Source organism: Rhodnius prolixus, unplaced genomic scaffold (genome assembly GCF_049639745.1).
Source record: "Rhodnius prolixus isolate KJV_2025 unplaced genomic scaffold, Rpr scaffold_1, whole genome shotgun sequence".
NCBI classification, from domain to species: Eukaryota; Metazoa; Arthropoda; class Insecta; order Hemiptera; family Reduviidae; genus Rhodnius; species Rhodnius prolixus.
Genome location: NW_027411581.1, coordinates 59,068,666 through 59,081,308, shown reverse-complemented (window position 1 = coordinate 59,081,308; position 12,643 = coordinate 59,068,666). Strand labels below are relative to the sequence as shown.

At 31.9% G+C, this 12,643-nt stretch overlaps 1 protein-coding gene across 1 annotated transcript in view; it reads left to right on the top strand.

Annotated features, from left to right (window-relative positions):
• The first annotated feature begins 926 nt into the window (after positions 1–926).
• Positions 927–12,643, top strand: part of LOC141461367 (uncharacterized) — a 30,571-nt gene continuing 18,854 nt past the window's right edge. Inside the window, exons 1-8 of the mRNA XM_074142370.1 lie at positions 927–1,828; positions 6,899–7,048; positions 8,876–9,023; positions 9,932–10,117; positions 10,248–10,444; positions 10,529–10,682; positions 10,807–10,982; positions 11,790–11,928. Coding sequence (XP_073998471.1) covers positions 1,661–1,828; positions 6,899–7,048; positions 8,876–9,023; positions 9,932–10,117; positions 10,248–10,444; positions 10,529–10,682; positions 10,807–10,982; positions 11,790–11,928 — 1,318 coding nt within the window. The 5' untranslated portion in view covers positions 927–1,660. The remainder of the gene's footprint in view (positions 1,829–6,898; positions 7,049–8,875; positions 9,024–9,931; positions 10,118–10,247; positions 10,445–10,528; positions 10,683–10,806; positions 10,983–11,789; positions 11,929–12,643) is intronic.

Genomic DNA, 12,643 nt, shown 5'->3' with positions numbered 1-12,643 from the left:
GTGGATATTATTTACATACTATAACTATACCAAATCGTAGAAAATTGAGAAGTACCTGCGTAGTTTATTCCCCATCCAATCTAACACAAATAACACTGAGATTTCACTTTTTATCACTGAAGTTTTGCTACAAAATTTCATTAACAATCTATTAAGAAAATCACAATGTTCTTTGAAAAATACTGTGTTTTGTAATAAATATCTTATTGTGTAATATTTTCCCAATTTTTACTTTAGATACTTTATTTTTTAATAAATTAACAGATAATTACCGTTAATTTTTTCGTAGTGTAAAACACGTTCTAAATTTAAGTCAAAATATACCTCATTCAATTGATCATTATAAAATCCTCAAACCAGTGAAATAAAAACAGTAACGATGGAATGGAATGATAACGGAAGTTAAACTTTTCGTACTTTAATTCAAGTCCTAAATTTAATTCTGAATATCTCGTTCCACATTTATTCGATCACTATGAAACCTTCAAGACTTTTACACTAAGTAATGTACGAATAATAAATAAACTTTAACGATGAAATGGTTCAAGAGATAATGGAAGCTAAATGTTTCGTAGTTTAATACACGACCTATGTTAATATTTCAATATCTCGCTCCACATACATCAGCTCATTTAGAAATGTAACACCCGTATTGATTATATTAGTCCCTTTAAAGGATTTTTGTTTTATTAGTTTAGCAAAGGAACTTTTTCAATAACCATGGCAGCAAGTGGAGTGCACTTTGTATAAAGTATAACATTTTTAAATTCTTAACGCTTGGTTTTTGCATTTTATCTGTGACATCATTAATTGTCTTAGTTTCACTTAATATTTGTTCTCGCTCTTTTTTCTAAAACTGGCCTCATGTACTATTTATTTGTAGTGTTAGTACGCATGCATTTTATCCCCAGCTAAATCTTTTTTTTTTTTTTTTTTTTTTTTTTTTTGGCGCATCAACAGCTGAGGTCATTAGCGCCCGGAGCTTTTTCCAGTGCACTGCCGGCCTCCGGACAGTGTTCTCTCGTTACAGACAACACTGTCCATCACCGGACAGTGAGCTGTAAGAAGCTCCTAGGAAGAGAAAATCTAAGGGTCAGCTGCTGGATTCGAACCCGGGACCTCCGCGTAGGAGTCCAGTATGCTAACCTCTTAGCTAATCCCTTCCCCTCTTTCACATTCAGCTAAATCTTTTATCTCGAATGGTTTACGGTTTTTTAGAGGCTGCCATAATTGATTTTAGTGTTTGATTGATTTATTTCCTATCAAACCGCATGCCCAAGTAAGTGATGTTCACTTCCATAATCGTACTTCCCCGGAAGTAACTACCGGCAGGGTGTTCCTTAGTTGATTTGCACTGCACTTAATTGAAGTAGTTCGACAAACATTTTAGTACGAGTCCCATGATTGATTATTTATAGAAGAAATTTTTAAATTTGTATGTCAAACTCAGGGTCAAATTTATGTTTAAGGTTAGAAAAGAAGGAATTAATAAGGGATCCTTAGATACATATATTTTATTTTACTGAAGGCCTTATGAATGTGCGCTTCCCCACTACTTTTTTAATGGAGCTTGATAAATAAACTAGCCGGCAGAATCAAGTACTGACATTTTAATCATTTCTTTAGGCTTAATCTTCAGTTGTGAAAATCTTTCTTAAACATGAATCTACTTTGCCTTTTATTGTTTACCAGATGTGGAAATTTTATAGCCAACACAACCGAGGGGAGTTTGAGTGGATATCAGTCAAAAAGTAGAAGCAAACGTAGTTTTATTGGGTTCAGTGGTGTACCCTACGCCAAACCACCAGTGGGAAATCTCAGATTTCAGGTGATTTTTTTTTAAATTCATTACTTTTTTTTTTAAGTTAAAAAAATATATATTATAAAATCCGGTGCACTTTGTTGCAAACTCTTTCGCTAATTATTATTTATTTAATAAAACATTATACCTTAACCGTGTTCTTTGATTTTTAAACTAGTTATAGGTAAATCTAAAACTGAACTTGATTTTCTTTAGAAATAAACATTATATCTTCAAACTCTTCAAATTATAGTAGAGAAAAGGAGTCGAGAAACATATTTAGTGATTTCTTCACGCCCTTATTTCTTATTGAAATAATTTCCTTAAATTCGAGAATTTTAAGATTTAACTTGAACAATTTTTCAAATAAAGAATTAAGAATACGTCCTGATTTTAAGGAAATCGTTAGGTTGTTATTATTAAGAAAATCATACATAAATGAATATTTCTTTTTGACCATGTGTTGAATCGTTTGTAAGGTACGAAGGGATTTCAACATTCAAGTTTTCTGCAGTAGTTTCGTTTGTGAAATGTAAAAAAACACAAGAAGATGTTTAGAGCCGTTTATTTTATTTTTATCTTTACTTTTTTTAAAGAAAGTAGGAAGGTGGGCTCAGTAATGTGCCCCTGTCGGTTGATCTAATTTGACAACAATCTTAGTTAGGATACGCTGATAGTCCTAAATGATATTGTGAGTTAGAACTTTCTATGGCAGGCCTTGTTTTAAGCTATTTTGGTTCATAATTTAATTAACTTTGGTTCAATTTAATAAAATATAATGGGAAATTTGATAAATAATAACTTTCTATTTATACATTTTACATTCACAGTCAAAAGGAAAAAAACTCTTGAAATAAGTCGTTAAATTGAATTGATAAAAATTCTCTATTTAAAAGCGTTTAAACGAAAAAATTCCATTTGATAAAGCTAAATAGAGATAATAATCAAGAATTAGATGTTAATTAAGCTCTAGCCTTGTTAATTATATTCTGCATAAAACTATCAGAGATTAGGCGTTAAAATGAAGAAGGAAATGAAGTCATGGATTCGGAAATCTAGTGGGCAGATTACAATTTTAGTATTTTTTGTAAATTTTTGCTGGTAACAATTCTATACTTCCTTGCGGTAAAAACACTGTGATTTCCTACATTTTCAAGAATATTTAAGAATAGTTAAAATTGATTTAATTTTATGACTTTTTATTTGACCAAATATCAGTATAAAACTTTCCAATCGTTAGATAAGAGACTGAGGATTCCGGACAAGGCTTTAAGAAGGAAGCAATAGAAAGAGAGTCGACTTTCTTCAGAATGTTTAAGGTTTAACGTGTTGATTTCTATGAATTTTATTTTTTGGCTTCTAGGCCCCTGATGACACTCGCCAATAATGTTTCGTAGCTAATAATAATTGGCTCTCTTGAGATATTAGAACTTTATCATTTGAACTGATTTTACCTTCTAACTTCGAATGAATCTTTTTATGAGCGAATCGCTGAATATATTCCAATCAGGCAATTCTCTGCATTACAGCCTGATCTGATTTCTATCAAGCATTTTCTCCTCTCCGCTTTTTTAGACGTTCTTTTCAACTGTAGATCCTCAAACTAGGTTAAAAGGCTCGAATTTCAAAGCTGCTCCTTATCTTTTTATATGTTAATTTATCGATGGGTCTCTCAAGTCTTTTATGACACACCCAATTTAATGCTTTCTTACTCGTATTAAAGCTCCCGCATACTTTAATTCCTTCCTCGAAAGGATAGTTTTTTATGTACAGACACCAGGGGGATCATCGACCTATGGCATTAACGTAGCTATTACTATAATTATACATTAGCTTTCCTTAAACGCATCAAATGTACTCATTTTAGGAAAACTGTAATATGGGATAACGTAAGTTGGAGAATATTCCGGTCTAGGTTACAAACCAGTTTATTCCGAGGCAACGTAAAACTCCACCCACAGTATAACTACTGGCTAATCACACACTTGAAGGATTTGTGATTAAACACAAAATAATAAAATAAATAATAATAATAATAATTGAAACATTGTCCTTTATAATCAAAACCATATTAGAGGATTTATTCAAATTTTACATAGAAATGATAATTTTTCAAGGTTAGCGCTAAAGTTCACGGGAAATGTTTCACGATTGCTATGATAAAATCTTTTTTATTTCGTTACCACGCCGAGAGAATGTGCAAATATGTCAACAAAACTGACCTAATTTTTTATTCTCTCATGCACTTTTTCCATAAAACTGCTCATATCTTGTCCTTCAAAAGATAGTCTTTTCTAGTTCAGAGCACACTAACCTAAATAAAGTTAGACTAAGTAACAATATTAATAATATTATTGGATCAAGATCATTTAACTCTGTGCCTTTCCTTCTTTATACCACGTAATAAACTTTCTCTTGAATTCAGTGTTTTTAGACAAAAAAAAAATCAAGGTTAAACTTAGACAAAACAAAATTAAAAAACCCACGCTTCATCTAAATTTGGTTTTATAATCTAGAAAGAGATCCATAAATTGAATTTTAGACAAATTTTAACTGAAGAACAAAAAACAGGCCCACTAAAAAATGAATGTATCATTCACAAACTGTATCATCAATAAGCGAATTTTATGAATTGCAACACATACCAAATCTATTAATGCCGCGTGTGGAAATCTGGATGTTAAATCAGCGTTCAACTTTAGGACTAGATCGTAATTAAATATTGTATTATTAATGACATTTTAGGTTATTGTTCAAAGTCACAGTTTAGGAATTGTAACTTTTGACGCTTCCTCTAACATCCAGCGGGGAGGAAGATTTGACCAAAACCCTTTAGATGTACCCCGTATTGTCAGGTTTCAACCAAATATGAAATTTGGTTTCTAAACTTTCTATGCTTTTCTGTTACATTATAAAGGCATACAAACAAACATACTCTTATTAAGAACACACATACGTATAAGAGTCCTCAAAAGGACCAAATGTACACATAGGTGGATAATGGCAAGATCAGTGAGTAACAGTCTTTACAAATCATTGACTAGATATTCTCAGTTCAACCTTCCATATTTCTGGCAAGTTTAGATGCACTTTTTTCTGTTCGTTGTCCTATTTCTTCCTCAAAACCCGTTTGTGAAGGTGGTAAGTTTAATAAGAACTGAAGTGATACTTTAAAGAGAAGCTCAATCACCAACTCCCTTCTCGCCCTTTTAGAATAGTAGAAGCTATTCCCTTCTGCCTGGTGTTGTAACCTGGTGCCTTGTTGAATTTCCTTGACAAATGTATCAAATAAAAGTTGTTAGTCTATATTTGTGGAGTCAGTATTACAAGTTTTTTTTTTTTTTTAAACGTTTGTACTCTCTTAAAACCGTTTTAAAGAGAATGTCAAAAAATGCTTAGTAAATGTTTACATCACGGTTAGAGAATACTGATTTCTATATTAATGTGAACAGTTTAATCTTTCTGAAATTATTTGTAAGCTTCTCGTGTATTATTGTTGTTGTTTTTGCACCTTTTGGTGGCATTTTAACTCTTTAGAGGCAAAAGGAATCTTCGCTAAGACCACTTTTCATATCTCATGAAGCATCATCAAATCAAGTGCAATACAGGCCTATATTCTGTTTCTTGTTCTGAAAGACCATCTCAAAGACGTTCGCCATCCAGCTGAAATCTTTCTCTCTGCAATCATAAGATCGACTGGGACCACTCCTACAAATCCAAGAGCCGACGATATCTGAGGCCACTGCCTCACTCTATGGCACTCTTTGGAAGCAGATTTTTAACGAAATAAAAAAATCTTGTGATACAAAAAAAAGTAATTAGTTATATTAGCATTGAGTCATAGAAAAATTAGCAATTTTCCACCAGCTTTGTTACAACTGTATGCTTAGTTGAGCTATCTTAAGAGCGTACAAGAAATAAACCAAATTGGTTAGGCCTATCGCGATAGCTTTAAAGCGGTTGTTATTATTTGTGAGAATGTAAAGAGCCGTCACCTTCGTATGGGCGCCCTTACAACAATCTTCTTCCTTATTCAAGTTTCACATTCTTTTCAAGGACGACTACTTAATTTAAGCATTTCGTAAATTAGGCGAAGGTCGGTAGACTTTTGTTATTCACTGACCCAAAATGTCCATTTTTTGGTTATTAAAATTGAACTGTACAGTCATCTTTTACATATTTTCCTCAATGATCCTGATAAATTCAATAGTCCCTGTTTAGATAAGCAAATGATATCTTTCTTCGGCTTGTGAACGTTTATCTAAAATACATAGTGAATAAAAAGCCGAGTACATTTTGGAAAACAATATTTAAAGATCTTTGATAAGCGAGTACTATTCATCATTTTGGAGACAAATTCATTTACGAGTATAAAAAAATTATTATAAATGGGACCAAAGAGAGCAACCTTTTGAGGCAAAAACGCATAATGTAAAACAATTATTACAATTATTAATAAGTTTAAGCCTTGAAGATGGCCTAGTTCCTACGTTGAAAGCAATCAATAAAAACTTATGACTGAAATTGACAATTGTATTTCTTCCCTTTGATCTCTAAGGTTTGTTTTTTAATTTTGATAATGAGCTGTAAGAAGCTCCTCTTACGGTTAAAAAAATGTGAATTAAAATTACTGTTATTTCTTCTAAATTTGCCCTCCTATGAAAACGAAAAATATTGGTTGATATTTCCCGTACCATTGGTCAATTAAGCCTTCTTCAGCCTCCACTTCTTCAGGAATATCTTAGTCATTAGTAATCTGCTTCAGTTTCTTCATTGAATTCTTTTTGCTTTTAGTTTACATGACACAGCTACGTAAATCGTTTTTACTCTTGATTAGCAGAGTCACTTGATGCTTCCGTGATACCTTCTGAAGCATTTATTTCACTTTCCCTGCCACACAACTAGTTCATTGTTTTTTTTTTTTTTACACTCACTATAAATCGCAGCCATTTCTGAAATTAAATTTGGTGCAGTGTTACAATCAATTGAAAATGTAATCTTATTTATTCATAGATATGTTGTTGGAATAGAAATGCCGACAGTATCAAACGTTTAATTTGTATGTATTTTATAACATTTGGACTTCTTAATTTTTAGGATCCACAACCTCCAGAACCATGGGAAGGAATTAGAGAAGCCCAGTTCTTTGGGAATATGTGTCTGCAATCTTTACATCTTGTCCAGATTGTAACTAGTGCAGTTGTCGGAAGTGAAGATTGTCTTTATTTGTCTGTCTATACTCACAGCGTAAGTAAATTAGTACTCTATGAATCAATAATTGCATGTTCGCTGTAAGATCAACGTTACTTTGAATTTGTATGTATATATAGAAGGGTAATAGATTTTGTAGTTTGAATCCGCACTATTTGTTTTTCATCGCCCTTTCATGCGAAGACATTAAGTAATTTAAGAGAATTTTGGTCTAATAGAATATTTTAAGTTAATAAAACTGCAATAAGGGCACCTTATAAATATTTTCACTTTTCTCTTATTCAGAAAAAATTGTGCACAAGATTGACGATTTCAATTTTCGATCAAATTTGCTCTGAAGGACTTTCCTTTTAAATGTAACTCATGAGATAGATCCCCTCTGTGTAGATTCTTAAATGCGTTAGAAAAAAATTAGTATAATTATTTGTGACTTTGTTTAGCAATTAGTTACCTATTTTATTTTAGTTAATTAGTTGTAAAAATATTCAATGAATGCATTATCAAGGAAGCGCCCTCATGAATGAATACTCTATCCCTTCTCTTACAAGTTTTATTAAATATATTACAATTTTATTTTTTTTTAACCAACTAAAACGGACGTCGGAAGTGATAATTATATAAATAAACTGAATTCAGGTTACCTTGTAAGCTACTGACATTGACCAGTTAACATAACGGACATATGGATAATAATGGATATATTAATATTCAGTTACATTCGAATAAGGATGTTTGACATAGAAATATAGCTTTCCTATTAACGTTCAATTATTTTTTTTATTAATTTTTTTGTTTAAACATTTTTTAGAATGGTTTCAATATCCTCAAATATTAGTAATATTTATTAAAATGTTTAACCAATGGTGAGTGGGCATAACATTAAAATTGTATACATTTATTTTCAATATTATTTTGCAATTGTACAATAGAAGTAAGATTGAAGTTTCATTGACAATTTTGAATATACAAAATCAATGTAAAAGTGGTTTCTTGTTTAAATTTGTGTGTAAACTTCTCGAAACTAATTGTTCTCTACACATCTGTTAGTTACTTTAATAGGTACAAAGACCTGACCCGGAATAGGCTCCCTGCCAGTTTGGGAGACCCTTAGTAGTTGCGCCGTTTGCCTTAAATAGTAGTAGTGGCAATGGGATGGAATTTTTTGTGTTGACTTTCCTCTAAAGCGTAATGCTCCAGAATAGATGATGAGATGTCCCTCAGAACAGCTGAAAGATCTTCGCTACTTGAGCCCTATTGGGGTGGCATTATCCTAACGCAGGATGCCCAAAAATGCCCCACCTCCACATCGACTCAAATTTTTGGAAACAGGAATCTAAGACTTAGGCAATGAAATGAGAAATTAGATTTTCGAAGAAGCGACCACTATTTCAAAGAAGAATTTAAAAAGCAGGAAGACACCAAGAGGGTGTTGTTCTTCAAAAGCTCTTACTCAGAAATGATGAGCCTAAATCTGACCATTAAATCACCTGAAAATATCTGATGCGGCCAAGAATGCGGATATGTTTTTACGTGTAGTTACAACATGGAGGATGTATGAAGAAGCTTGGGTAGGATCTGCAGTTTCTGAGAAGAGACGTAGGGCCTCATTGTTTAGAGAAGCCTAGAAATATGGTTACTGGAGGGGGGATTACCTCCTCTGATTTCTTACGGGATGCTGGGCTAGGTGTACTAGAATTTTTAATATGATCTTTATGTAGCACCAAGCAGGCTCTCTGTTCGAAGCATTGAGCTCCCAATCTGTTAGTAAACATTTATAAATGTGATTTTTAAAGTTCTTAATTTTGTAACATAAATTTTTAATTGTATATTAATATGAATTTTTAAATTTTAATTTGATTGCAGTTAAAGGAAGAAACTCTTAATCCTGTATTAGTTTATCTCCATGGTGGAGGATTCGAATTTGGTAGTGGAGAATTTGAAGGAAGACCCGGAAATTTCATGGACCACGATGTTGTCTTAGTAACAATGAACTATAGACTTGGTCCACTTGGTAAACATATTATTAAATGATGGTCATTTGGTTCCTACTTAAAAACAAAAAATGCTTTAACAATTATTCCATTTTTATGGTTGCGATTCATTTAGAATGTAAACATTTAATTCCATTTTTTAATTTTCATATCTATAATCATTCTTCAGAGCTGTTTTATTTTCTAATTGGCAGTGCAAAATAAAAATAATTATAGTTAACTAGTCCCTACTAACATAAGAATACTGCTATTTCTGTTTCTTCAAGGAATAATGGTTGTTTTCTAACTGTCTCCCTTTAAATCAAATATTTTCAACTTTCATTGAAAAATTAATTTAATGTTAATAGAAAAGGTTACTCTAATAATTGATCTTTTATAGTAATTAGATTTACAAGAGATTGATCACCAAATTACGGGTACATTCTCATGTAACTGTGGACTCTTCGAGATCATCACGGTTATGGGAAGAAATCACCTCTTCCCGTATTGACTAATCGCACAAAAATTACAGAGTTAATTGAAACCACTCTCTAGCATTTAATATCTCTAAAAGCACTTCTTTAGGAATACACATTAAGCTTACCCGTGTTCATTCGTAAAATACCGAAGTCTCCTTTATTAAAGATAAAACATAAATTTTGATTGTTAATTTTTTATTTAAAGATAAATATTATTGATTTTTCAGTTTATTTTTGAATGTGAGAACAATCTGGTGCGAACAGTCACACCAGATTCTTCGACAATCACAGTAGAAATTTAACTTCTTAGATTCATATAGCTTGCACGTATTTAGGATATGGCAAGAAGGTAAATTAAGACCTTTTAAAATTTGGGACAAACCGCTCTTGTATAACGTTTAAAACGCCAGTTAACTACTAATTTGATGTTTATTTAGTTTGATTTATTTTTTGCATTCACTTGACACTAGGTTTCCTAAGCATGGGAGATGAAGTACTTCCTGGAAATATTGGTTTAAAGGATCAAAACATGGCTCTCAAATGGATTCAGAGAAATATAAAAAATTTTGGCGGTGATCCAGACAAGGTTACAATTATGGGAGAAAGTGCTGGAGCAGCTAGTGTATATTTTCACATGATCTCACCAATGAGCAAAGGTTCTTTTTAAATTTTTAAATGAAAAAAAAAGTAATAGCAACGTAGAGTGCAAATTGCGCTAGTAAACATTTTTTTAAGCACTAATTTTTATTTATTTTTCCTCCCTTTTCAAAAAATATTTGTGAAAAGGCTTAATTCAAGGTGGAATTAGTCAATCAGGTGCTGCACTTAGTCCTTGGGGCTACTTAAAACCAGGAGTGGCACGGGCAAGGACCATCAAGATTGCTAAATCAATGAAATGTCCAGTTGACAGTACAAAAGCAATGGTAGATTGTCTAAAACAATCGGATGGTCGGGAAATTATGAGACAGTTTAAACTTTTTCCAGTAAGTGTTATCATTTTCAATAATAATCTACTTTTTGTGTAAATGATGTTTTTCTTAGTTCATAGTTTGAGTTGTTTTTTGAAGATGAATCAAATCGAAATGAGGCCTGTATTTGCACCAGTTGTAGACCCAGCCTCTGAAGTCCCATTTCTTCCAAAAGATCCGAATAAAATGAAGCCAAATCACGTGTCTTGGATGACAGGTTGCACTCTTATGGAGGGGATCGTCAAAACTGCTTGTAAGCGATTAGTAACTTATTTTATCTACTTTTATACCAATGAAATTAGAAAAAATAATTACCAATTTTAAAATTATGAAATTACCAATAAAATAATTAAATTAACTTTTTTTTTTGTTGCCAGATTTCACAAAATTTCCAGACGATTATCAAAAAGTAGACAGGAATTTTCTAAAAATGTCTAAATTTATATTATTTAATGAACATGAATTTGTTCCCAAAGAAGTTATTACAAGAATAAAAAAATTCTACCTTGGCAATGAAACAATATCTAAGGAAATGATCTACAATATTACAGATGTAAGTTTCATGACCATGGAAGTTTAACATTAGAATAAAACTGAAATTGATTATTTGGAAAAATTATGTTTACCACTTTCATAATCTAAACATTTTGTGCTGAATGATTAATATTGTAAATACTCCATTATAGTATGCCCATTATAATTTATGATTTTTATTTATAGAAATTCTCTAAAATTATGTTTTTAAGACAATTCTAGGGGATAGGTTAGGTTAAGCATCCCCAACTAAACTCAGGTGTAATTCGGACTCACTACCTTTACAATATTATTGAAGTAAATCAGTTGAGCAGGAGTCCTAGTTCCTAAATAAATGTTTTGTTTTTTTTAGAGATTTACACATATTTTTAAGAGAATTCAATTTTAAGATGAATGCCTCGTGTGACTGATTTAATTTTTTTTTGAAAATAAAGTAGCTTCAAATAGGGGATCTTCAACTTACTAGTCCTCATTATAATAATTAGAAAGAAAATAACTCTTTAAAAAATAAAGTAACTACATAGAAACAAATCGAAAAATTATTTAATATTGTATTTAGTGTATTTAGTCTGTTTTGCAGTAAGAATTTTTACAATTTTGGCGGAGATGCCCAATTCTTAATAATCTTATAATCTAATATTATAATTCGTCTTTAGATCTTAGTCTATACAAGGTGATAAACAGTACACAATTTTTAGAATGAATGTAATTTAAGTTTGATCCTGTATATCTTACAAATCGCATTTGACTTGATTCCTTCAGTCTCTATTAAGTAGAGATTTCTTGTTAATTAAAAAATGTATTAATTAAAGATGAATACTTTCAGATGATCTCTGATTCCTGGTTCATTTGGCCAATGATTAAGAGTTTATCAATGCATAAGGGGCCAAAGTATGTTTATTATGACACGTATCAAGGTGAACGCAGTCTTCAGGATTTATATGGAATACATAAACTTGTAAATGGTAAGCTACATTTGTTCTTCTACTTTGTCGACTCTTTGGCCCACCAGTGGATCCTAGTTGCTTCTTGTACTCTCACACTTTTTCCATTATCTTTTTGGGCACCTTGCTATCTGCCATTCTAGACAAGAAGGGTGTCCAACTCAGTCCTCTTATCACTTTAACGGCTTCTGTTACGTGTTTCATCTGCATTTGAAGGTCTTCTCCAGGTTTATATCTCTCTTTTAGAAATTAATAACAGTTTTTCAATGGTTTTATGCCATGATCCAGGATTCCAAATCTGAAGAATTGGCCAGATGAGAGTCTTCTTTGCAGATGAGAGAGAAGACTTCTTTCTTTTCCCTACATGTTGACCGATCGCATAAAAGCATCTTTTAACCAATCAATGTCTTCTTTAAATATCTCTTGTAACGATGGTGCCCAAGTAGGTAGAAGAGTTCATTGTTTCCACAGTAAGTCCAGTACTTCGTGTGCTTGTAATTTCTCTTGTTCTCGATGAGTACTAAATCACACCTTCCCTGCAGCTCTGTTTGTATTAAGGAAATTGTTCTCCATTTTATTGAAACTCTTTCCTAAGAGATTTAAATAATCTGTATCAACTTGAATTTTTGTGGAAGGTGCCCGTACTAGATGCCTCTATACGTATCAGGGCTCCAAAATTATGTAAAACAATTGGCATGATAGTGCATCTTCGTAACTTAGGCGCTTATTGGCGTTA